The sequence below is a fragment of the Podarcis muralis genome, chromosome 5 (genome assembly GCF_964188315.1).
Source record: "Podarcis muralis chromosome 5, rPodMur119.hap1.1, whole genome shotgun sequence".
NCBI classification, from domain to species: Eukaryota; Metazoa; Chordata; class Lepidosauria; order Squamata; family Lacertidae; genus Podarcis; species Podarcis muralis.
In genome coordinates, this window is record NC_135659.1 from 16,918,920 (window position 1) to 16,941,767 (window position 22,848).

Consider the following 22,848-nt stretch of genomic DNA (forward strand, 5'->3'; position numbering starts at 1 on the left):
GTTTACCCAATTTCATGAAAGCCTAGAGAGGGGTACAGTTCACAGTGCTTCCTGATTGAATGTATTGGGCTCAGAAGACATGCCTACCTAAACCAGGCTCATTTACTGCTACAACCCAGAGAGGAATTGTGGGAGGGTACGGTTCTTGCCTTGTACATCAACTGAGCATTACAAGACAACAAAATTAAGTGACCACAATGAACTTACAAGCTTTGGCAATGCCATCCTTTAAGAGATGGCTCCTGCATAGTTCCCAGGACTGTAGCAATTTGTGTACAAGCGTTGAAAAAAGGACCCATCTGTCCAACTTGCCTGCAGTTGAACCTGTGAACTGTAGCTAGAATCTGGTGTGATTGTTGACCTCTCTGCAAAACATGCCTAGCTATGCAGGCAACCACAGGAGCCATATCATAGCTGCATCATGCTGCGTCAAAGCAGCTCCAATCCATTATGTTGGCACCCCATCAACTACCATTCTACACAAAGGCTTCCTCTACCAGCAGCTGTGTATAAATTTCTACTCCCTCTATCTGAAAAGCTAAACCGTTTACAATTTAAACTTGGGGCAGCTTCAAACATGCCTGCCCATCACTTGATTGCAAATTGGTCTTACTGAATTTTTCATACCCACAGGCGAACCACCAAAGGGAAAATGTCTGCATCACCTCACCTCACCTCAGACACAACATTTTACAACAATGGCAGCTCAACGATTTGGCTGCAAGTCATCAAGTGTTGAGTAATCAAGCAGTGTGTGTGTGTGTGTGTGTGTGTGTGTGTGTGTGTGTGTGTGTGTGTGTACTGGCCCTTTTTTATTTGTATACATAGCAAAAGTGAGGATGTTGACAGAATTAAGCTACAGATGTGTGACAAGTTTTCGGTGGCTCAGTTTTAGGTGATGATAATGATGGCATAAATTAGATGCTAGTTGTAAGAAGGTAAAAATAGAATGCAAAGTTCTGAAATATTCATAATCGGAAAATGCAAAAACAACAACCCAACTCTCCTTTCAAAGCATCTTCCACTATTATAATCAAGAAACTCAAAGCAGCTATTACATGTGCATAAAGCCTCAGTTTTGAAATGCATTGTTTTTAGCCAGCAACGCTGATAGCTTTATATATATTGTAAAGTAAATAACAACAATAGCAGAAAACCTTGGACTATCCACCACAGAATCTGGGTTTATTGACCTACACATAGCTGGTTAGGAAATTTAAACAGGACAGAAGCAGGAGCCATAAACACTTGCAGTTGAGGGCTATTTCACACATTTCATTCCTCTTGTTTCATTCCTAAAATGTTTTTGATCTGGGACAGTCAATCTGGTGCCCTACAGAAATTGCTGGGACTACAAATCCCATTATTCCTGACATACTCCCTGGGGATGATGTGTGTCAAACAACATTTGGTGAGTGCCACCCCTGTTTTAGATTTACTCCTAAAAAAATAAACAAAATGTATCATACTGGGACACTCATCAGCAAGCCATGACGGGCTGCAGTGTGTACACTTAATGGCAAGTCAGGGTGTGCCTCTGTGGAATGTTTAAAATGGCACTGAGGTTGCAACTTGACAATCTTGCTTCATCCAAATTTATCAGTAAACATCTAACCTGTGCATGCAACCTGATCTCAAAGTCCCAGCTCAGCAGCCCTAATCAATACAACAAGCAGACGGCTAGTTTTTTTGGTTGTAAGACATTCCTGTCTCTTAACTTGATGTTTTCTCACAGAAAGGACACCTATCAGCCTGATCCCATGAGGAATTTCGTTGTGCAGTGATAGAAAAAGTTGGACATAGCATACACAACCCTGTTCTGCACCTCTTACATGCAAACAAACACCCTTCTTGCTACAGAATGGAGGTGCCAAGAGGTTCCTTGATAATGGAAGAAATAATGGACTCACCACTATCTGTCTCTTAAAATCCTCTTCCATGGCAAAGGTTTTAGCTAAGCCCTGATGATGGAACCATGGGACCAAATGAGATGAGATACCAACCACATAATTAGCAATAGTATGATTAGCTTTCTAAAAGTAAATGGCAAGGAGGCCCCAATCCAGATTGGGATCTGGTCTGGGGGCTTTGAACAATTTTGCTCCCTGCTGTGATCCCAATTCAGATTGAGAGCCCCATGTCTATAGTTTGGGAGCTCTCACCCCCTCCAACAATTCAAATAGCACGTGCAGGTCGCCTGTCACAAACTGGGACTGTGCTGGGTGGGACGCAACATGTCAATAGAAACATACCACCCCACAATCAGGGTCTCTGTACTTGCAATATACTTACATTTTTAAAAAGCCACTAACACAAATACAAAGTGATTGGTGCCTTGTCTAGTTTGGCCCTCAGTATATGATCCAGCTATAATAATAAAAAATGAAGAATATGTTTTACAGAGAGCCAGAGTGTTCTACAGATATCATATTGGAGATTTGGGTCCAAATCCTATCTCAAATTCTCAATGAACTGGCAAGTTTAAGTCTCTGGATTGTACCACATTCAGGGTATAGGTGGGGATTCATATAACTGAATGCATGTGCAGGGTGTACTGCATGTACTCAGAAGTGGTACAGTCCAGACACGCGTTTATCACCTCAGTAGAACTTGAAACCTGCTTAAGGATCCATCAGGTGGCCTTTGCATATCCCTGGGTGGTGGAGCCAAAATACTGTGGGAGCTTTGGGACTTCTGAGGCCTCATTTCTCCCATATGCTCTCTGAACACCACAAAGAGATAGCAGAGGACTCTCTGGAGTGGGCTCTACGAGGAGTCAGAGATAGCAGAAGAAATATTAACAGATCTGGAGCAAGCCAGGGTCTCTGCACAAGGCTCTTGAGGTCCTGGTCCGTAAATCCTCACCTGTAATCTGGAATCGCCATACTTATATTGCAGAGCCATTTGGAGAACCAACAAGGTAAAAGACATATATTACAAGTAAATAACTCAGTTTTTCTCCCATGGTTCCAGAGAACTTTTTTTATACCTTTATGGCAGTGGAGGCAATCTGAATATGGTGGAGTCTTCTCAGGGTGCTGTCCCGGTCAATGAAGTACGAGGCTGCCAGTTGGTGTAGTGTTTCCAGTGTCACTGTGGTACTGTTAATGCTGGGATCACTTGCTTCCGATCTCTTACTCAGCTTCCGCTTGTCCACAAAAATGGTGAGTGACTCCTCTCCTGTAGAAGCAATATAACAACATTATCAGTTAAAGTTGCCATGATTATTATTATTTTTCCATAACGAGAGATGGATGGGTTGTTAATTTTTGTTCTCTAAGTTTCTCATTTTCCCCAACGTTAAATTCACTTCTTCACAATTCTACAGGAATTTGCATTTCTTTTTTAAATCGTGAATCTTCATCAGAATTTTCCTATGATTTTTTCCCTAATATATGTGTTTGCATGCAATTTTGACTAATGCACACATTTTTGCAAGCATTTTCACCCAATAAAATGTTTTTGTATTTTCGTATGTTCTTTTCATTAAAATATTCATTTTATGTACACATTTTGTTAGAATTCCTGCTCCATGATTGCAGTCATGGGATTTTTGTCTATCACATGACGTTATATAGTGTAGGACAAGCTCCTGACACATTTCCCTAATGCGCAGTTTTGTAAACATTCTTTTTTAAAGGTATATTTTATTACATTTCCAAAAAAATCACGTAAACCTTCCAATACAAACAGATTTTTCTAACGTTTTATCTACTTCCCATCCCATTTTCCATGGTGGGTTTTTTTTATTATTTCTCCCCCTTGCTGCACCTTATCTCCCCTCTCTTAAATCCTAACAAGAATACAGTAATCTCTAATGCCTTCTGTTGCTCATAGTTCAAATCCTGATTGCGAATTCACTGTAGTATAATATTTCTTTAAACAGTCTGAAAAAGGCTTCCATCTTCCATAAAGCAATCATCATTCTCTTATTCTAATGGTTAGCTTTGCTGATTCAGCATTGTCCATAACTCTACTTATCCATTCTTCTTTGGTGGGAATGTCTTAATCTTTCCATTCTTGTGCATAAAGAATCCTAGCTGCTGTAAAATGGTAAAAAGCTAAAGGGCCCCTGGACGGTTAAGTCCAGTCAAAGGCGACTATGGGGTTGCAGCGCTCATCTCGTTTTCAGGCCAAGGGAGCCGGCATTTGTCCACAGACAGCTTTCCGAGTCATGTGGCCAGCAGGACTAAACCACTTCTGGTGCAACGGGACATTGTGACGGAAACCAGAGCACATGGAAACACTGTTTACTTTCCCGCTGCAGTGGTACCTATTTATCTATTTGCACTAGCATGCTTTTGAACAGCTGAGTTGGCAGGAGTTGGGAGCAATGGGAGCTCACTTGGTTGTGGGGATTTGAACCGCTGACCTTCTGATGCGCAAGCCCAAGAGGCTCAGTGGTTTAGACCACAGCACCACCCACGTTCCCTAACTGCTGTACATAAACAACTTAACCACCTTTTTTGGAATTTCTGTTCCTTTAAGACAGTTTTGTGAACATTCTTTGGCTGGAGAAGTGCATTGCAAAATTCAGAGAAGAAGTCGTATTTCTCTTTTGTTACTCCAATTGCTTCCCAATTACGTTGTGTGAGAGGGGAAACAAGGCAGTGACCGATCCTCAAGCACAGAAGATAAAACAATGATATAGTTAACATGAGGATTAATGTGGGAGAAAACTGGAGATTAATTCTTGCAAACAAATACTTAATTTGCAATTGCAAATAGATGCTTCTGCCACACTTGACACATGGATGAATCTTTTCTTGCCAGCCGTAGTCCACAGGCGTGAAATAGGCTTAGAAGACGATCTAAACATTAGCTAACAAATGGACGTGATTTGGAATACTATTCAAGGTTGTGAGTCTTAAGGACTCAGAAAGGATTAATCACAGTGTGTAGCAAAAGGAGGGAGGGTTAAAAAAAGATTATGCAGCACCATAACCACACAGCTGTGAGTCCTACAAGCTGCAAGAAACATCTGCAAACGTTCTAGAGGCAGTTCTGCCTCAGCTGCCACAAGCAAAATGAAAGTGTGTACAAGTTAATTTTTCTTTCCAGCTTACCAGGACAAAACAAAACCCCAAAGTCCCGTATAATCCCATAATTGGTTCATGGGATTATGGGGCCTTTACTCGAGTAATGCCCTTGTCTTGGACAGATATTCATCACTGGGCAGAGATTGACATTCATACTCTAGACAAACCTTTGCATAGTATTTTACAATGTCTTTGCGAAACCTGAAATGTGCAAGCTATTCCTGAGTCCTCTTCCTGAGTCTAGATTTAATTCTTCACAGGCATACGATATTTTTTTCTAGGCCATAATATGCAGTAGTGAGGCATGGGCTATGACATCATCTTAATTGTGTCAGCCCACCCTGATGTCTGTTGCGTGTTAAGATCACCAAAACTGCCTAGAAATAAATTCAGACATGACTCAGATTTTAGTTTGAGGTTTGGCTCAATTTTGGCCACAACTTTATTGATTACAGGCTGTGATTGGTTTGCTTAGGCATTGGTTAAGACTATCTGAACCTGTCCCAGACTATCTTGGACAGGAACAGAACTGACAACTGCCAGTTTCAGAGGTTTGTCAAGGTAAGCACCCTGGGAGATCGATTGAGATGGGTGCCGATCCCTAAGATCACACCCAGAATGCTCCCAGGGGCTCTTGCGTGGCCCTATCCCCCTTTCAGGGGTCGGACAAATGCATGACGAGCCAATGGATTCCTTTAACGGAATACCTACGCAGCAACCATCAGAGGGACAGGTCACAGTCATGCCTCGTCCCCTCCACACACATTAATCAATGCCTAACCACAAACCTTACAAAGTTGTGAAGATTTGCTACATGGTAGGCAAAACCCAAAAGGCACCAGCCAATCAGTCAAGTGGGAAAAATTCCTACCGGGCCCCTGCCCCAAAAGCAGACGACCCACGACGGTATAGCAAGGTCAACACAGACCCTAAATATAAGGAGGGTGGGCGGGTAATCCGGCCAATGGGGTTGCAATTTCTGCAACCCTATTGGTTGGAACAGGTCCCATGCTTCCGAGGGACCAATCGGGTATCTGTGGCAATCCAAACATACCCACCCCAGCAACAGAGAGTCAGTTGTGGTGACCTCACCGCAACACGTGCTTTCTGGGAGAACCCGATTTGTGTGGAAGGATGAAGGCTGAAGCAGGGAAATGCACAAGGAACTGAGATGTGATGTCACATCACCCAATTGACTCCTACAACAAAAGTGCCGCCAAAGAGGGATTTGCTGTTTTTAATTAGCATCGGTAAAGAATCCCGTTGTGGCTACCTCAACAAGGAAGAAGCTGCACAATAGTTAGGAAATGGCAGGCTGCAATAATGAATTAAATCAGCATGGGTCTTAGGAGCAACTTCAGGAACGATTTAAATAGAAATGCAAATCACAAAATGCTGTATAAGAGGCATTAGAATAATACTGTAACAGCTTTAGTTAAATATACATAAATATGACTTGGGAACATGTATTTTTATAATGTGTAATAATAGATGTCCCTATGATTAAAACACTTGGAGCTGTTTTCTGCCTCTAGACATATTTTGCACTGTAGACGTATTCGAAAAGCCTACCTTCCAATTTTCTCTTCTTATTAGTAATGAAAGGAACATAAACCTTCCATTTTAAAACCACGCAGCGCTCTAGTCAGATGGCATGTGAAGGATGATGGACTATTTTGGGAAAGCAGCTAGCAATATATATTAGCCACTATCAGGATAATAAGTGTGTAGCAATTCCCAGGGTGGTATATGCACACTGAGTTTGTTCCCATTGCCTACTATGGCAATGAAACCATGTGACTCAAAGCCTACTGAGATGTGAAGACTGTGAAGGAGAACTTGGTGCATAAAGTAGCCGCTCCCCTGTTGTGCTTACATATAACACAAACCTTTGAAGGGAAGGAGGAAGGGAGCCTTGCTGCAGACAGACTTCCCTGCAGCCTTGACCCCCACTCTCAGAGCTCAAGATTGCATACAGCCTACATATGGGAAGGTTCCCTCTCTTCAGATGTTTGAGTTGCATATGCAGACTCCAGGGCTGCAACCACACTTCTCACTCATGTGTTCTCCATAAATAGAATGGCCGAAGGAGGCTTCCATGAGTGCTCTGTGCAGGAATATTTCTCCTTCCATGCCCCATTCCAGCTGGAGGGAGCTGGTGGATGGTACTGCAATCTCATTCCATTAAAATGGATAGCATTTATGCCAATGACAAGCTGACTCTTCATCATCATAAACCTTTTTTAAGACTGAGGGTAACTTTACAGGGGCGACATAACAGCAGTGAGTGAGTCCAGAGGCAAAAGTGGGTGACATAATAGATGTGACTCTACCTCTGTACAGTGGTGTGTTCCATCTGCATAAAAGTCAGAGGTTTCTATCCCACTGCTTGCCCACAGCTTTCCATCCTCCACTGGGGCAAGCAAGAGACATTATCACAGTTGAAGGGCATGCTAGTAAAGGTAAAGGGACCTCTGACCATTAGGTCCAGTTGTGACTGACTGGGGTTGTGGCGCTCATCTCACTCTATAGGCCATGGGAGCTGGCGTTTGTCCGCAGACAGCTTCCGGGTCATGTGGCCAGCATGACTAAGTCGCTTCTGGAGAACCAGAGCAGCGCACGCAAACGCCGTTTACCTTCCCACTGGAGTGGTACCTATTTATCTACTTGCACTTTGATGTGCTTTCGAACTGCTAGGTTGGCAGGAGCAGGGACCGAACAGCGGGAGCTCACCCCCTTGCGGGGATTCGAACCACCGACCTTCTGATCAGCAAGTCCTAGGCTCTGTGGTTTAACCCACAGCGCCACCCGTGTCCCGAAGGGCATGCTAAAGCCTGGCAAAACTATCTGATGAGTGTGCAGAGCAAAGAGGGCTGGTGAGAGGTGTGATCTGGGGAGAGGCTTAGAGCAGTGTTTCCCAACCTTGGGCCTCCAGCTGTTTTTGAACTACAATTCCCATCATCCCTGACCACTGGTCTTGCTAGCTAGGGATGATGGGAGTTGTAGTCCAAAAACAGCTGGAGGCCCAAGGTTGGGAAACACTGGCTTAGAGGATCACAATTGTCCCTCAAGCTGAGGTTCCCACCCCCGTGGTAAACAGTACTTCCAAAAAGTAAATGCGTTTTGGGGTTCATTTGAATGATAAACAGCATCAAAATTTAAGCAATCAATCAATTAATCAATAAATATGTAGAAGGAATTGTTGGGCCAACATATTGTATGTCTTTGTTAAAAATTTAGTCAAAATAGCAGTAGAAATGCCGGACTTTCAGACCATACGAAGCTTCAGCTGAGGATAAAACAGACACTGAAAACAATGAGATTGTTGTAACAGGGCCTTTGTGCAGTCATGGAATTCTAGTTCTAGAATGAATAACTCTTTACAAAATGATGGCAAGGGAAACGGGGTGAGATGTTCAAATGATGTGTTCAAGATTTGGATTAAGGGTAACAACAACAACAACAACAACAACAACAACAACAACAACAACAAAGTGCAATATCAGAGTATAATTAGGAAAACCATTAGTTGAGGAGGAGGGAAGTCTCAGGTGTTTTTTATATATTATATGAAAGGGTTTTTATATCTTATATGCAAGATTGTTGTTTTGCCAAAAATATTTGTAAAATTCAATTTAAAAAATTGTATATTGGTTATTAAATACCACCTTTTTCTGGATTATCTGGCATTTTAATGTCATGAAGAAATACACTGTGCTGGTGGGTAAATTAATTTTCCAGTGTTTAGCCAATAAAATTCTGGCAGCTGGACTGGACAAAGAAGAAGTAGTATTTTAGGCCAATGAACAAAAGAACATACCATATATGAATGCCTCTAGGACAGCTCAAAACCAAACAAAAAAGTGCTCTAGAATCTTAGGCCAGATAAAATATTCTTCAAATACAATATATGGTGTAAATACATGTTTTCTTATTCAGTACAAGCAACTTACTGCATTTAACAATATTAACATGTTTAAACTTTAGTGACATTGACATTTGAAACTAATGGACCTAACTTAGTCATAGTAATTAATCTCAATGGGTCTACACTGAGTAAAACTTAGTTGAATACTACCCCTTGCCACCAAAAACCAGAACAATAAAGCAGCAAGAATCATCGCTCACCACACTTTCTCACAGTAATATTTTTATTTTTAAAAGCAGTTTTTCAGAGCTCCCATTTAGAAAACCCAAGGGCAGCTTCTTTCAGGGTTTGTGAATAGAGATTTGGAAATATTTCAGACAGAGCCATCCCCTGTATGGTCAGAAGGGAATAGCCTTGCCAGTCAGTAGGTTGCAGGGGCATACAAAAAAATCTCTCCACAAGTCATGCATTTGCTAAGTTTGCTTCCTTGCACATGAATACAAATGTTTGTCAGCTCTCGTGAAGAAAGGAAAATGCAAAATTGGCTTCCTCTTTTCTTACTACCATCCTGTCTGTGGAATGCTCTCCCCAGGGAAGTTCGCCTGGTGCCTTCATTATACACCTTTAGGCACCAGGCAAAAACTGGTCCTCTTTAACCAGGCCTTTGGTTGATTTGATTGACATCCTATGCCCTTTTAAAATTTGTGTGTGTGTGTGTGGGGGGGTTATTGGGTTGTTGTTGTTTTTATTTTGATTATGTACTTCGTGGTTTTTATATTCTGATTTTCTCCTGTGAACCGCCCCAAGACCTCTAGGCATAGGGCGCTATATAAATTCAATAAGTAATAATAATAATGTTGGCCAAAAATGATTTTGCAGGAAATGTAGATGCAATTAAAGGGAAAGGGAAGCATTTCTGTTGTAAACCAACAATGGTACTTGCAATCAGTGGCGTAATGTGGGTTACCAACGCCCGGGGCTGCATGGAGTGAGGGATGGGAAGGAGGGAAACAGATATAGTACACATAAACACTCAACTGCTTAACAGCATCCCCATCACCCAGGAAATCACAGCTGCAGAGACAGGAAAAGAAGAGTCATTCTGTTTTCTGGAGAGGTCACTTCCTGGTTCACACGGAGAAGCTGTTTTCAACAGAGCCCAGCAATGTAAGCATGCAGCTGTAATGAGGCAGCACTGGGTGTTGAAATTTTGTGCTCCTAATAATTCTGTGCCTGGGGCAACTGCCTCTTGGGGGCCCCCACATGCTACGCCGCTGCTTATAATTTAACATAGTAAACCATGGGTAGGCAAACTAAGGCACAGGGGCTGGATCCGGCCCAATCACCTTCTAAATCCGGCCTGTGAATAGTCTGGGAATCAGCGTGTTTTTACATGCATAGAATGTGTCATTGATCATTGAATTGTAGAGTTGGAAGGGACCCCCTTTTATTTAAAATGCATCTCTGGGTTATTTGTGGGGCCTGCCTGGTGTTTTCACATGAGTAGAATGTGTGCTTTCATTTAAAATGCATCTCTGGGTTATTTATGGGGCATAGAAATTCATTCATTTCCCCCCCCCCCAAAAAAAAATATAGGCGGCCCCCCACAAGGTCTGAGGGACAGTGGACCGGCTCCCTGCTGAAAAGATTTGCTGACCCCTGTTAAGTAAACCATACAAATGGAACACCGAAACACAAACCTACAGTGAATATGAATATGGCAAGTTTATACAGTGGTGCCTCGCAAGACGAAATTAATTCGTTCCGCAAGTTTTTTCTTCTTGTGAGTTTTTCGTCTTGCGAAGCACGGTTTCCCATAGGAATGCATTGAAAATCAATTAATGCGTTCCTAGGGAAACCGCTTGCCAGGCTGGCGGTGCGGAGAAGGGCTTTTCTCCCCACCGCAAGTCTTCAGGACAGGTACGGGAACAGAGGGGAAGGCGCGCAGCGCTTTCCCTCTGTTCCCGGGGCTTGCGTGGGAGGAGGGTTTTTCCTCCCCACCGCCAACATTCAGAACAGCATTCTGAATGTTGGCGGTGGGAAGGAAAACCCTCCTCCCACCCCAAGTCTTCGGGAAAGCCATCCGAAGCCGGGCGGCGGGAGAAGGCGTCCCCGCCCGCCGCCCAGCTTCGGAGCTTCGTTCCGAAGCCGGGCGGCGGGAGAAGGCGTTCCCGCCCTGCCGCCCGGCTTCGGAGCTTCGTTGCGAAGCTGGGCGGTGGGAGGAGGTCTGAGGACAGTGGGGAAGACGTGCTGCGCTTCCCCGCTGTCCCGGAGATTTCCCTATGGGCTTTCGTCTTGCGAAGCAAGCCCATAGGGAAATTCGTTTTGCGAAGCGCCTCCAAAACGGAAAACCCTTTCGTCTAGCGGGTTTTCCATCTTGCGAGGCGTTCGTCTTGCGGGGTACCACTGTATTGGCTCTGAGCAATAAGACTTTACGCTGCCCATCTCTGGACAGTTGCTATAGCTGAAGTTCTCAAACATCAATTAAATGGCAGCAGCAGATGGTTCTGGGAAGACCATCCCACTCACAAGTTTTTTAGGCTACTGTGGAACACAACATTTCCTTTTGTGACCATGGCCTCAGGGAGATAAAAATATTCAAGAGAGTGCAGATAAAGCTCTATCCACACGGCTCCCATTAGCATCAAGGAAAACGGCATACCTAAATTCATACATGCTGTTTTCAAAAGCGATGTCATTGTGTGCAACATTAAGAAATTTACAAGGGGAGGGGGGGTGTATGCCATCTATTTGATAATAGGTTGAATGGGAGGGGGAAATAATCCAACAGAGAAATCTGGAGAAGAAGGAATAGGAATTATGCAGCGGGGAAGATAATTAGTGCTCAGAATTGCCCACCTAGGCAACCGCCAAAGAGTGACAATTGAGGAAAACTGTTTTATCCCTTGGTGGGTGATTATATTAAAGATAATGCCTGTGATTGTGTAGCCTTCCCGCCGGACAATCTTGTCAAACACCTTTGATTCGTGCAAAGAATGTCTTTCTTTAATTCATTTTCTGAAAGTGAAGCCTCAACTGTATATTATGAAAATGACAGTCAGTCTTTTTCTCCTCTGGCAGGTGCTTGAGTTCTATAACTGATGCTGCAGCATCAGTTTTGTAAAGGTCCTTTCCAGATATAGTTTCCTTTTGTCACTTAAGATAACAATATGTTAAGCCCCATCATAACTCCTCCTCCTCCTCCTCCTCTTCCTCCTCCTTTTTTAAAGAAAGAAAGAAAGAAGCAGATAGATCAAAATCTCACTGAAGTGACGGTGCTCACGCACACACACAAAAATCTATCTGTGTTCCCAGCATACCATGACTGACAGTTCAATTGTATAAAACGTACAGGATTTTTTTTAAAAAAAAATAATTCGTCAAATGCTGATAAAAAACACTATTCGGTTGGCAGCTGCAGAGCAGGAATATGCTGTGTCAGGAACTGTCCATTTCGAATTGGTGTGTGCAACCTCTCTGATTAAAATGATACCTCTGTTCTGCTCTGCTTGCACTGCTTCCATCTACTGAATAGCATTTAAGTGAAGAGAAGATTACAACTCTCAGGAGCTTTAATGGAAGTATGTTTCTTCGTGTTGGGGAAGAGACCATCAAAGGAGTAGACATTTAACAGGAATATATATCCAGTTCTAGGCTGCACAGTTCAGCAATCAGCATGGGTTACTTTCCCCCTCATTGTTAACTTTTGTGCCAATCCTGCATGGGTTCAAGAGGCCCACATTAAATTGTCACCCTTTGTTTCCACCTTCCATTGATGGGCTGCCTCCCGCTATTTATATCCTTTTAAAAACGAAGAAATAACAATCATAGTACTAATGCTGCTACTACAAGCCTTAACTACTACTACCAGCCGCCATCTTGGATTCCTCACATCCACCCAACCCCCCACCTGCAAAGTTAAGGCTTGAATCCAAAGTAGCGTTAATCCACTCATTCTACTACGGCAAGGATTTCTGGTTGTGCAATGGAAACCCCCTCCCCATGTTCTCTCACCCAGTACAATCTCTAAATCAGTTCAGGGTTTTCACCACAATGCTCCACCGTAGATGTGGGGAGAGTGGGAGAATCGGGGGGTGGGGAGGGAGGGAGAGGAGGAAAGAAATTTCCATTGTGCAGGCATAAATCCTTGCACCAACAGAATGAGGGCACTGGATACCACTCTAAATAATTCTGGAAGAAAAACGTGTTCTGGATAATTCTGGAAGAAATATGTTGACATATTTGGGGGCAGCAGCAATCTTCTCCCCTGCAATGATGTGGAATTGCTTAACATCCAGGAAAATTGCCTGGAAAGGAGAATGCCATGGGCCCCTGTAACACCTGGCAGGACAGGAGTGGCAGGATCTGTCAGAGGGGGACGAGGATAAGGATTCTGAAGATTCGGGTGGGGGTACACACAGCGAAAGCAGCAACTGGGATGAGGGTTTTACCTCAGGACTACCAGACCTCCCAAAAGAAGAGGGGAAGTGTTAAGTTGTGGATGAACATATCAGATGACACAGCGATTCTTCAAACAGCTCTTGTTTATTCACAGGCCAGAACAGAACTGAACTGAAGGGTTCAGCCAGCCTGCTTATATAGAGCTCCACAACAACGCAACTGTAACAGATTTCTGTAACTATCCAATCACTGAATGTCACTTTCAATCCCTTATTTGCATATGTGGACTTGAGTGAAAACTATCTACAGTATCCCCCTGCTGGCCCAGGGTGAGAACTTCAGTACTTCAGTACATAACAGGAAGCTTGGCCAATCCAGTCTGAGAGTAAGGTTCCCATAGTAGCTGAGGAGCCAAATTGGTTGGAGGCAGAGGGATTCATAGGGTTGGACTTCAGTCCCATCACCAAGGATGCACTGCTGTCAGGACAGACATAAACAGATGTGCAGTCCACCCCCAATGGGGGTGCATGTTTGCAAGCTTCTCACTTGCGATGGGAATCACAAGTGCACTCTACGTGGGGCTACCTTTGAAGGTGACCCGGAAATTACAACTAATTCAGAATGTGGCAGCTAGACTGGTGACTGGGAGCAGCAACCGAGACCACAAAACACCAGTCTTGAAAGACCTACATTGGCTCCAAGTACGTTTCCGAGCACAATTCAACGTGCTGGTGCTGACCTTTAAAGCCCTAAACAGCCTTGGCCCAGTATACCTGAAGGAGCATCTCCACCCCCATCGTTCAGCCCAGACACTGAGGTCCAGCACCGAGGGCCTTCTGGCGGTTCCCTCACTGCAAGAAGCGAAGTTACAGGGAACCAGGTAGAGGGCCTTCTCGGTGGTGGCACCCATCCTGTGGAACACCCTCCCACCAGATGTCAAAGAAATGAACAACTATCTGATGTTTAGAAGACATCTGAAGGCAGCCCTGTTTAGGGAAGTTTTTAATGACTGATGTTTTAATGTATTTTTAATCTTTTGTTGGAAGCCGCCCAGAGTGGCTGGGGAAACCCAGTCAGATGGGCAGGGTATAAATAATAATAATAATAATAATAATAATAATAATAATAATAATAATAATAAAGCTCCTGTTGTTCGGTCTCAGCTCCTGCCAACCTAGCAGTTCGAAAGCACACCAAAAGTGCAAGTAGATAAATAGGTACCGCTCTGGCAGGAAGGTAAACAGCATTTCCATGTGCTGCTCTGGTTTCGCCAGAAGTGGCTTAGTCAGGCTGGCCACGTGACCCAGAAATACTGTCTCCAGAGCAGACAAACGCTAGCTCCCTCGGCCTGTAAAGTGAGATGAGCGCCACCACCCCAGAGTCGTTCGTGACTGGAATTAACTGTCAGGGGTCCTTTACCATCATCATCATCATCATCATTATTATTATTATTATTATATTTTCCCTAGCTTCTTAACCAAAATAAGTTAACTGAAGAAAAGATTATGCTTACGGAAAAAAGGTTTTAAAATCTGAATAGTTACTGCACACACAAAACCCCAAAGCATAACAGCAAAAGGCAACGAAAATAACCAGGACAAACACATCCAGCTATTCCAGGCTGCCCATTATTTTCTTTAAGTTCCTTAAACAATGTCTTCCAGACAGAGTTTTCAGCATCTCCAGGGTTCAGCAGCTCATTCAGCGTCTCTCTTCCAGCAGAAAGCTTAAAATCTCTCTCTGTGTGTTTTTTTATAACCAAACAAGAAAGCACACTCTTCCCTTCTTCCTTCTACTAAGCCCTTCTTCTCCTGAAATGAAAGCGAAACAAATCCTCCCTCTAGACCAAACTCTGTGGTGCCTCTCTAAGGTGCTGGAGACTGACAGGAAAAGGAATAAACCTCCAATAATGGAAAGCACAGGCCACACCAAGCATAAAAATGAATGCCCTCCTACAGCGGGCAGCCCATGAGAAAACCCTGTTCCACGAACTGCATGAAAAGACAAACTTCAAAGAGATCTGGGGTGCATTTTTGGAGCTCTTCGCTGAGTAATTGCCCGCACGCAACACCTCAGGACCACAATACTTCAAGAACCACCTCTCTTCATATGAACCTACCCGGACCCTGAGGTCATCTTCTGAGGCCCTTCTTTGTGTGCTTCGTCCACAAGAGGTCTGGGGGGTGGCAGCACCAGAATGGGCCTTTTCTGCAGTGGCTCCCCATCTGTAGAATGCTGTCCCCTGGGAGGTTCAACTGCCTCTTTCATTATACACCTTTGGGTGCCAGGCAAAAGCGTTCCTTTTCAACCAGGCCTTTGGTTGATTGACATCTGATGCCCTTTTAAATGTGTAACGGAAGGAGGGGTTATTGGGTTGTCTTTGTTTTTATTTTTTACTATGTATTCTGTGTCTTTCAAATTGTAATTTTAAGTGGTGAACCACCCTGAGATCCACAGGTGTAGGGCGGAGTGGTCATGTTGTATGGATGCCTGATGATCATCTTCCAAAGCAACTACAGTCATTACCTCTTCTTTCAAACGCTTCATGTTGCGTTTTTTCAGGTTAAGAACACAGCAAACCCGTAAGTGTTTACTTCCGGGTTTTGCTGCATGCACAAGCATTCTGCGTGGTTCGCACATGTGTAGAAGTGCTCTATCATGCTTTGCAGATGCGCAGAAGCACCGGTTATGGACTTTTCAGGGTGCAAACGGCGCCCTGGAATGGATCGTGTCCACAACCAGAGGTACCACTGTACTCTATTCCGAACTTAAAAATGGAAAGCGTAAAGCTGGTGGTCAACAAAAGAGGTTTAAAGACTGTCTCAAGGCAAATCTAAAAAAATGTAATATAAACACCAATAATTGGGATACCCTGGCCTGCGAGCACTCCAATTGGAGAACAGCCTTTACCCAACGTGTCATGGGCTTTGAAGGCACTCAAACTCAGGACGCAATGGAGAAATGTGCTAAGAGAAAGGCACGCTTGGCAAACCCTCACCGTGATCAACTCCCACCTGGAAATCAATGTCCCAACTGTGGAAGGACGTGTGGATCCAGAACTGGCCTCCACAGTCACTTATGGACTCACCGTTAAGACCGTGTTTAAGGAAGGCAATCTTACTTGGCTACGAGGGATCACCAAAGAAGAAGAAGAAGATAACCAAATTAAATAAATAAATAATTGCATCTAGAAAAAGGGAGTGGCACAACACAGGGATGGAAACTTATTCAGTTTAAAGTGGTGTTTTTTTTAATCTGCGACTTGAGCAAAATACTGACACTCCTTTATCTGAGAACATGAGCCTCAACACTGTGTAACACGCTAAACAAGCAAACATCAGAAACGAAAATGGTGATGAAGAAGATGACAGAGCAAAGGGACAGGGGTATGAGAGGCAGGAAAGGGGAGGGGATAAGAAGGTGAACTGTTATATTACAATTGTCTTATCGTGAAAACTCTAATATACTATAGATTTTTTTAAAAAAAGCTTCCAATCATTAGCTAAACTTTTGACCTTTTGATTTTAACCCATCCAAGCAGCAATTAACCCCAACTGAATGATATATGTTTATCAATGCACTCTGTTCCTTCACAAGGTTTATTGGTTGTGTGAATATTGAAGGAAAGATTCCGCTAAACTGGTCAGACCATAACTCATAACTCAGTCTTTAAAATCTTTTGGCCATTTAGTGGTGACTTTTCCATGTTCGTTGTATATGGATTTTTTGAAACTAGGTTCTATATTTCAGACTGTACATGAATGTGATGGATTAAGTGATTTGTGTGTGTGTGTGCAGAGTCTTCCCCTTCCTTTCCCCCCCAGTATATTTTAGAATTTATAAAACCTAAATTAAAAGAAATAACGGAGATTACTGAACAAATGCACCATGAGGTGTATGATGTTCTTTCCATTATAGACAGTTGTTGTTTTCACAATTAATGCATCGTTGCTGAGAAGGTTAAATAGACAGGTAGAATACTTCTTGAGAGTGACCTTACCTCCCAGGGTAGCTGACAGCAAGAAGTGTGTCCCATATTTCTTGATAAGATTGTCTGTGATCTGCTGAAGTGTCGGCCTACGTCCTAATAGTCTTATGTTCCGGAAAAATTCAGGGGCGAGAGGCAGCGGGGAGCCAAGAAAATTCTTTCTCTCGACGGCTAAGTTATTTACTTTCCAACGGCCAAATTCCCTGGAAAGCAAAAGGAAAAGAATATATATGTCTCATACAAAAACACATCGTTTAGACATTTTCACTAGAAAACTACACCAACCAGCTGTCTAGTATATATGCATGTATCACTTATTTCTGATAGTCTGTCATGCATTTGATGCCTAAAACAAGCAAAACATAAAACAGAGGGATCATTTCATAACAAAGCCATTGTGTGAAGAAAACAAAAACTTGTTTTAAAAATGTCTGTTTTAAAAATTGCCTACTTCCTTCTGCAGAGTGTGACGGTTGTCCGCAACAGGCTGGTTTTATTTTGCAAGGGATACTAGTAGAGTGATAGTGACATGAATATTTGGAATTTTTCTTATGCTGGGGGGGGGGGGGGACAAAAGCCTTTCTTTCACACACACGTTTCTCTGAGAGAAAAGCATCACACCAACTCAGGTTTGGCATGTTTTCATAGCTGAATTGGAACACAGTTTCTTATGGAAGACCACTACTCTCAGTCCTTTTCAAAGCATTTTCTTCTCTATTGAATTGTCCTCACTCTCAGTGGCCCTCATCAACGTTATCAAGTACCGTATTTTTTGCTCTATAAGACTCACTTTTTCCCTCCTAAAAAGTAAGGGGAAATGTGTGTGCGTCTTATGGAGCGAATGCAGGCTGCGCAGCTATCCCAGAAGCCAGACCAGCAAGAGGGATTGCTGCTTTCACTGCACAGCGATCCCTCTTGCTGTTCTGGCTTCTGAGATTCAGAATATTTTTTTTCTTGTTTTCCTCCTCCAAAAACTAGGAGCGTCTTGTGCATCTTATAGAGTGAAAAATACGATAGCTATATCTGGTGGGTTATGCATCGTGGTGACATCATCCCTTTTCACTGCACAATCACCTGACCAGGAAGGATGAACAGCAATATCTAGGCAGGCGATGGCACTGAAGTGGCAGTAGGAAGGGGGAACAAAGACACTGAACTGGATTAAAGATGAAGCATTACACCCACACCACAGGCGTTAATTAACTTAGCAACACTAGGATGACAGTGTTCGCACTAATTCTACTACTTGTGAATGACCACTGATCATTTGCATACATTTGAAGGCATCTACACCTGCCAACTGAATGCAACACTCCTAAGATTTTTACCAATTGCTTTTGCTGCAACAGACAACCACACTATCCTTTTGGAAGTTGCTGTAACTAAAATAATTCTGCCTTATGAAAGTTGCCAGCTACCTAAAAAGTCAAAACTACAGCATATTTGACACAGCTCTACAAAATCATGAGAGGGGTTTTCATAAATTGCTTTTCTATTTCTCCTTCTCGTGCTTTGAATGGCCACTTACCCCTTTCCTGGTGGGCTGCATTTGCTGTCCCTCACCCAGTGCTGGATTTAAATATAAGCTAAACAAGCTATAGCTTAGGGCCCCACTCTCTTGACCCCGCCCCCCAATTTCAGTATTAATAAAAAATAAATAAATCTTTATTGCAGTACATAGACCCACAAAATGGTTTCAAAACAAGATACAGTTAAGACAACCAAACAACAGGCGAAAGAGACAGAGGTAGTCATTTTGATGGTCTTTGTTTCTTGCGATCTCTGAAAGAAACTTTGCCACAGTCAGTGTAATATCATTTGACCTATCCTCCAGAAGGCTTCAGATTTCCCCACCAAATTTGCTAGTATGGATTTGATCAGTTGACCCCTTGCTTGCTCACACTGCTCACTATTATTAATCTTCTTCTTAATTGTATTTCAGTTCAAAAATTACTTTGATAAAATACATCTTTTGTTATGTGCAAATGGCCTTCGATACCTATTAGGTCCATAAATTACCATATAGAATATATACATCAACAACAACAAAACCAGCAACAATTTGTTGTTGGCAAGGACAGCTAGACATATAAAGGGCCCCATTACTTTCAGTAGCTTAGAGCCTCATCAGACCTAAATCTGGCCCTGCCCTCACCTGTCTGCCTCCATCCCTAGCAGCCCCGAATCATGAGCTGCCGTGCAGGGCAGAATTGCCACCAAAACATTAACATTTGAACAGGCCAATCAGGGGCTCACTTGTGGGTGGAGCCTCGCTGGCGGACCATTCTACCAGCGATGTGTAAAAGCTGGCTGTGCAGTTGGCAGAAAAGCAAACCTGCCCTTCCTCCCTTTGCACATTCATTTTGTAATTATTATTTTTTTAAAAAAAACAAAAACCCGAACACCTCAACAAATCATGTCCTCCCTAAAAGAGGGCACGTGTTGCGGTGAGACCTGGAGACTGACCTCCTGGTTGTGGGTGGGTCTATTGGATAGCCACAACACCTGATTGGTAGGTCCCTCGCTGCTGGGTGTAATCTGGCCAATGGGGCGCAGTCTAAATGGACCGAGGGACCTATATACAGTGGTACCTCAGGTTAAGTACTTAATTCGTTCCAGAGGTCCATTCTTAACCTGAAATGGTTCTTAACCTGAAGCACCACTTTAGCTAATGGGGCCTCCTGCTGCTGCCGCGCCGCCAGAGCACAATTTCTGTTCTCATCCTGAAGCAAAGTTCTTAACCTGAAACACTATTTCTGGGTTAGCGGATGTATGTATGTATGTAACCTGAAGCATATGTAACCCAAGATACCACTGTAAATCCATGCATGTGTCCCAGAGCTTCCTCTTTCGGCTCGTGCATCAGAACACCTGCCCACCTGCCCCTAATTTTAGGGCATTTTGAAATTGACCTTGCTATGCCCTTGTGTGTCGTCTGTCATTGGGACAGGGGCACGGCAGGAATTTTCCCCACTTGGCTGATTGGCTGTGTCCATTTGGATTTCACCTGCCACGCAGCAATTTGTTAAAACTTGTAAGGTTGTGGATAGGCACTGGTTCATGTGATAGGGATGGAAGAATGGTCTCGCCATCCCTATGTGAGGGGTATTCCGTTAAAGGAATCCAGGGACTCAACTGGTTTGGTCAACCCCCGAGAGGGGGTTGTTCCTGTGCCTGAGTCCAGGGGGGCATGTGGGTGGTGAACATAGTCTGTTCCCAGCTGTTTGCCTACCCAGGTGTTCAGCCTTGGCTGACCTATGATGGAGTTCTGGGTCAGCGCTATCTGCAAGGGTGCAGGGAGCTAGTCGAACCAGAGCCTATGCAACCACTCACTTTTCTGTAATCAATAAAGTTGTGGCCTAAATTCTTCCAAAAACCAAAACTAAAATTTGAGTCAAATGTGTCTTTATTTAAGAGGGAGGTCTTGGGGTCTGAACACACATCTGCAGATTAACGCAGAATGCAATTAATTCATTAAAAAGCACATGCACATTTGACACAGACTAGAAACTGACAAAGAAATAGAGTGATCTGTCCATTCCTGCTTTCTGAAAATATAAGCCCCCAAAGCACAGGTGTGAAGCTCTCCCTTTGGTTTCGCTTCCTCACTTTAAATTACAATAATGTCTGCAAAGCAGATCCTTAAATGGAGGCAGTTTTTGATTACCGCTGAAGATAAATTATTCCAGAGGCTGCATTAAACACAAAGAATGGCACCTCCTATTTGCTTCTCCAAAATATATCAGTGGTTGCAATGAAAGCAAACAAGTCAATTAAGTAGTAATAAGCACATCTTTTATTCATTTGCTTACCAATTAAGATGCCGCTAAGAGTTATTAAGAAAAGGACACATTGTCCTCAAAATCTAATCAAGGGACCATTCTTGTTGCAAAACATCTGTGGAATCCTCATTTAGATGGGACATGCCAACAGTTAACGCCGTTTGCTTTGAGGGAAATTCAGAGTCCAGTTTGTGCATACTACACTGAGATAACATAGGGGCTTTTGTCCATTTCTTCAGTGTCAGGGAACAAGGAATTAAGCACAGAAACTGATCACATTGATCCACTTTTCTTTAAAGCCACATAAAGGGGCTGATTCATGCTTAACCTGGGCTACAGCGAAGGGGAGAGCCACAAGGAGAAGGCATTTCTATAAATTTGCTTGCTTCATTGTAGAATATCAGAGTTTGTTGGACTCACAGTCCTATGCAGAATACCTTCTGTGTTGACATCTTCCATATGCACGAAGCTTATCAAATGGGGCTCTGCTCTTAGTATCATTACCAGCACTGAACTAGTGCAGTAATTTTCCTCTCCTCCCTGGAAAGGAAAGTTCTGTGGGTGGAACTCTGTGCACATAGCACGGGATACCCTAGTGTCCTGCCCTTTGAAGGTTAGACCACCAAGTATGGGGGAGTAGGGCCTTTCTAGTGGTGACATCTAGTGGGATGCAGGTGGCACTGTGGGTTAAACCACAGAGCCTAGGACTTGTTGATCAGAAGGTCGGTGGTTCGAATCCCTGTGATGGGGTGAGTTCCCGTTGCTCAGTCCCTGCTCCTGCCAACCTAGCCATTCGAAAGCACGTCAAAGTGCAAGTAGATAAATAGGTACTGCTCCAGCGGGAAGGTAAATGGCATTTCCATGCGCTGCTCTGGTTCGCTAGAAGCAGCTTAGTCATGCTGGCCACAAGACCCGGAAGCTGTACGCTGGCTCCCTCGGCCAAGAAAGCGAGATGAGCACCGCAACCCCAGAGTTGGCCACGACTGGACCTAACGGTCAGGGGTCCCTTTACCTTTACCTTAGTGGTGACATCAGCGTTTGTAAATTTACTAGCATCTGTTGTTCATGGAATTTAGAGAGATGGTGAAAGCTTTTCCATTCCCCAGGAATATTGGGCTGAGTAACTTTAGAATGCATAGCTGATCTGTTTTCATATATATGCACATTTGTGTGTGTGTACACTAACCATAAAACTCATTCCAGACCCAGCAGAAACTGTAGTATCTTTGTGATATAGGGTTTACAGTGGTACGTCGGTTTACGAACTTAATCCATTCCAGAAGTCCATTCTTAAACCGAAACTGTTCTTAAACCGAGGCACGCTTTCCCTAATGAGGCCCCCCACCGCCGGTGCCCTTCCACTGTTTGGATTCCATTCTTAGACCAAGGTAAAGTTTGCAAATTTCCGGTTTTGTGGAGTTCTTAAACTGAATCGTTCGTAAACAGGACTGTTCTTAAACCAAGGTACCACTGTATTTGCACCTATTTGCTACCTGAGCCTATGTGGGAGGGGCTCACAGCGTTAACACCCCAAAAGGGCCTTGCTTCCCCCATCGCCTTAGATGAAATCATAGAATGGTAGAGATGGAAGGGACCCTTAGGATCATCTAGTCCAACCCCTTATGATGCAGGAATATGCAGCTGTCCCATACAGGGATCAAACCTGCAACCTTGGTGTTTTCAGCACCATGAACTAACCAACTGAGCTATCTATGGATTCAAACAGAAATCAAACATCCCTCTGACTCTCTCAGTTCCCAGCTTGCTGCT

At 43.5% G+C, this 22,848-nt stretch overlaps 1 protein-coding gene across 2 annotated transcripts in view; it reads right to left on the minus strand.

Moving 5' to 3' along the window:
- BRINP3 (BMP/retinoic acid inducible neural specific 3) overlaps positions 1 to 22,848 on the minus strand; it is a 258,191-nt gene that overhangs the window by 96,308 nt on the left and 139,035 nt on the right. For both annotated transcript variants that reach the window (XM_028732515.2, XM_028732517.2), the window contains exons 3-4: positions 17,309 to 17,499; positions 2,990 to 3,180 (exon numbers count right to left, since the gene is read on the minus strand). In XM_028732515.2, the coding sequence (XP_028588348.1) occupies positions 2,990 to 3,180; positions 17,309 to 17,499 (382 nt within the window). The remainder of the gene's footprint in view (positions 1 to 2,989; positions 3,181 to 17,308; positions 17,500 to 22,848) is intronic.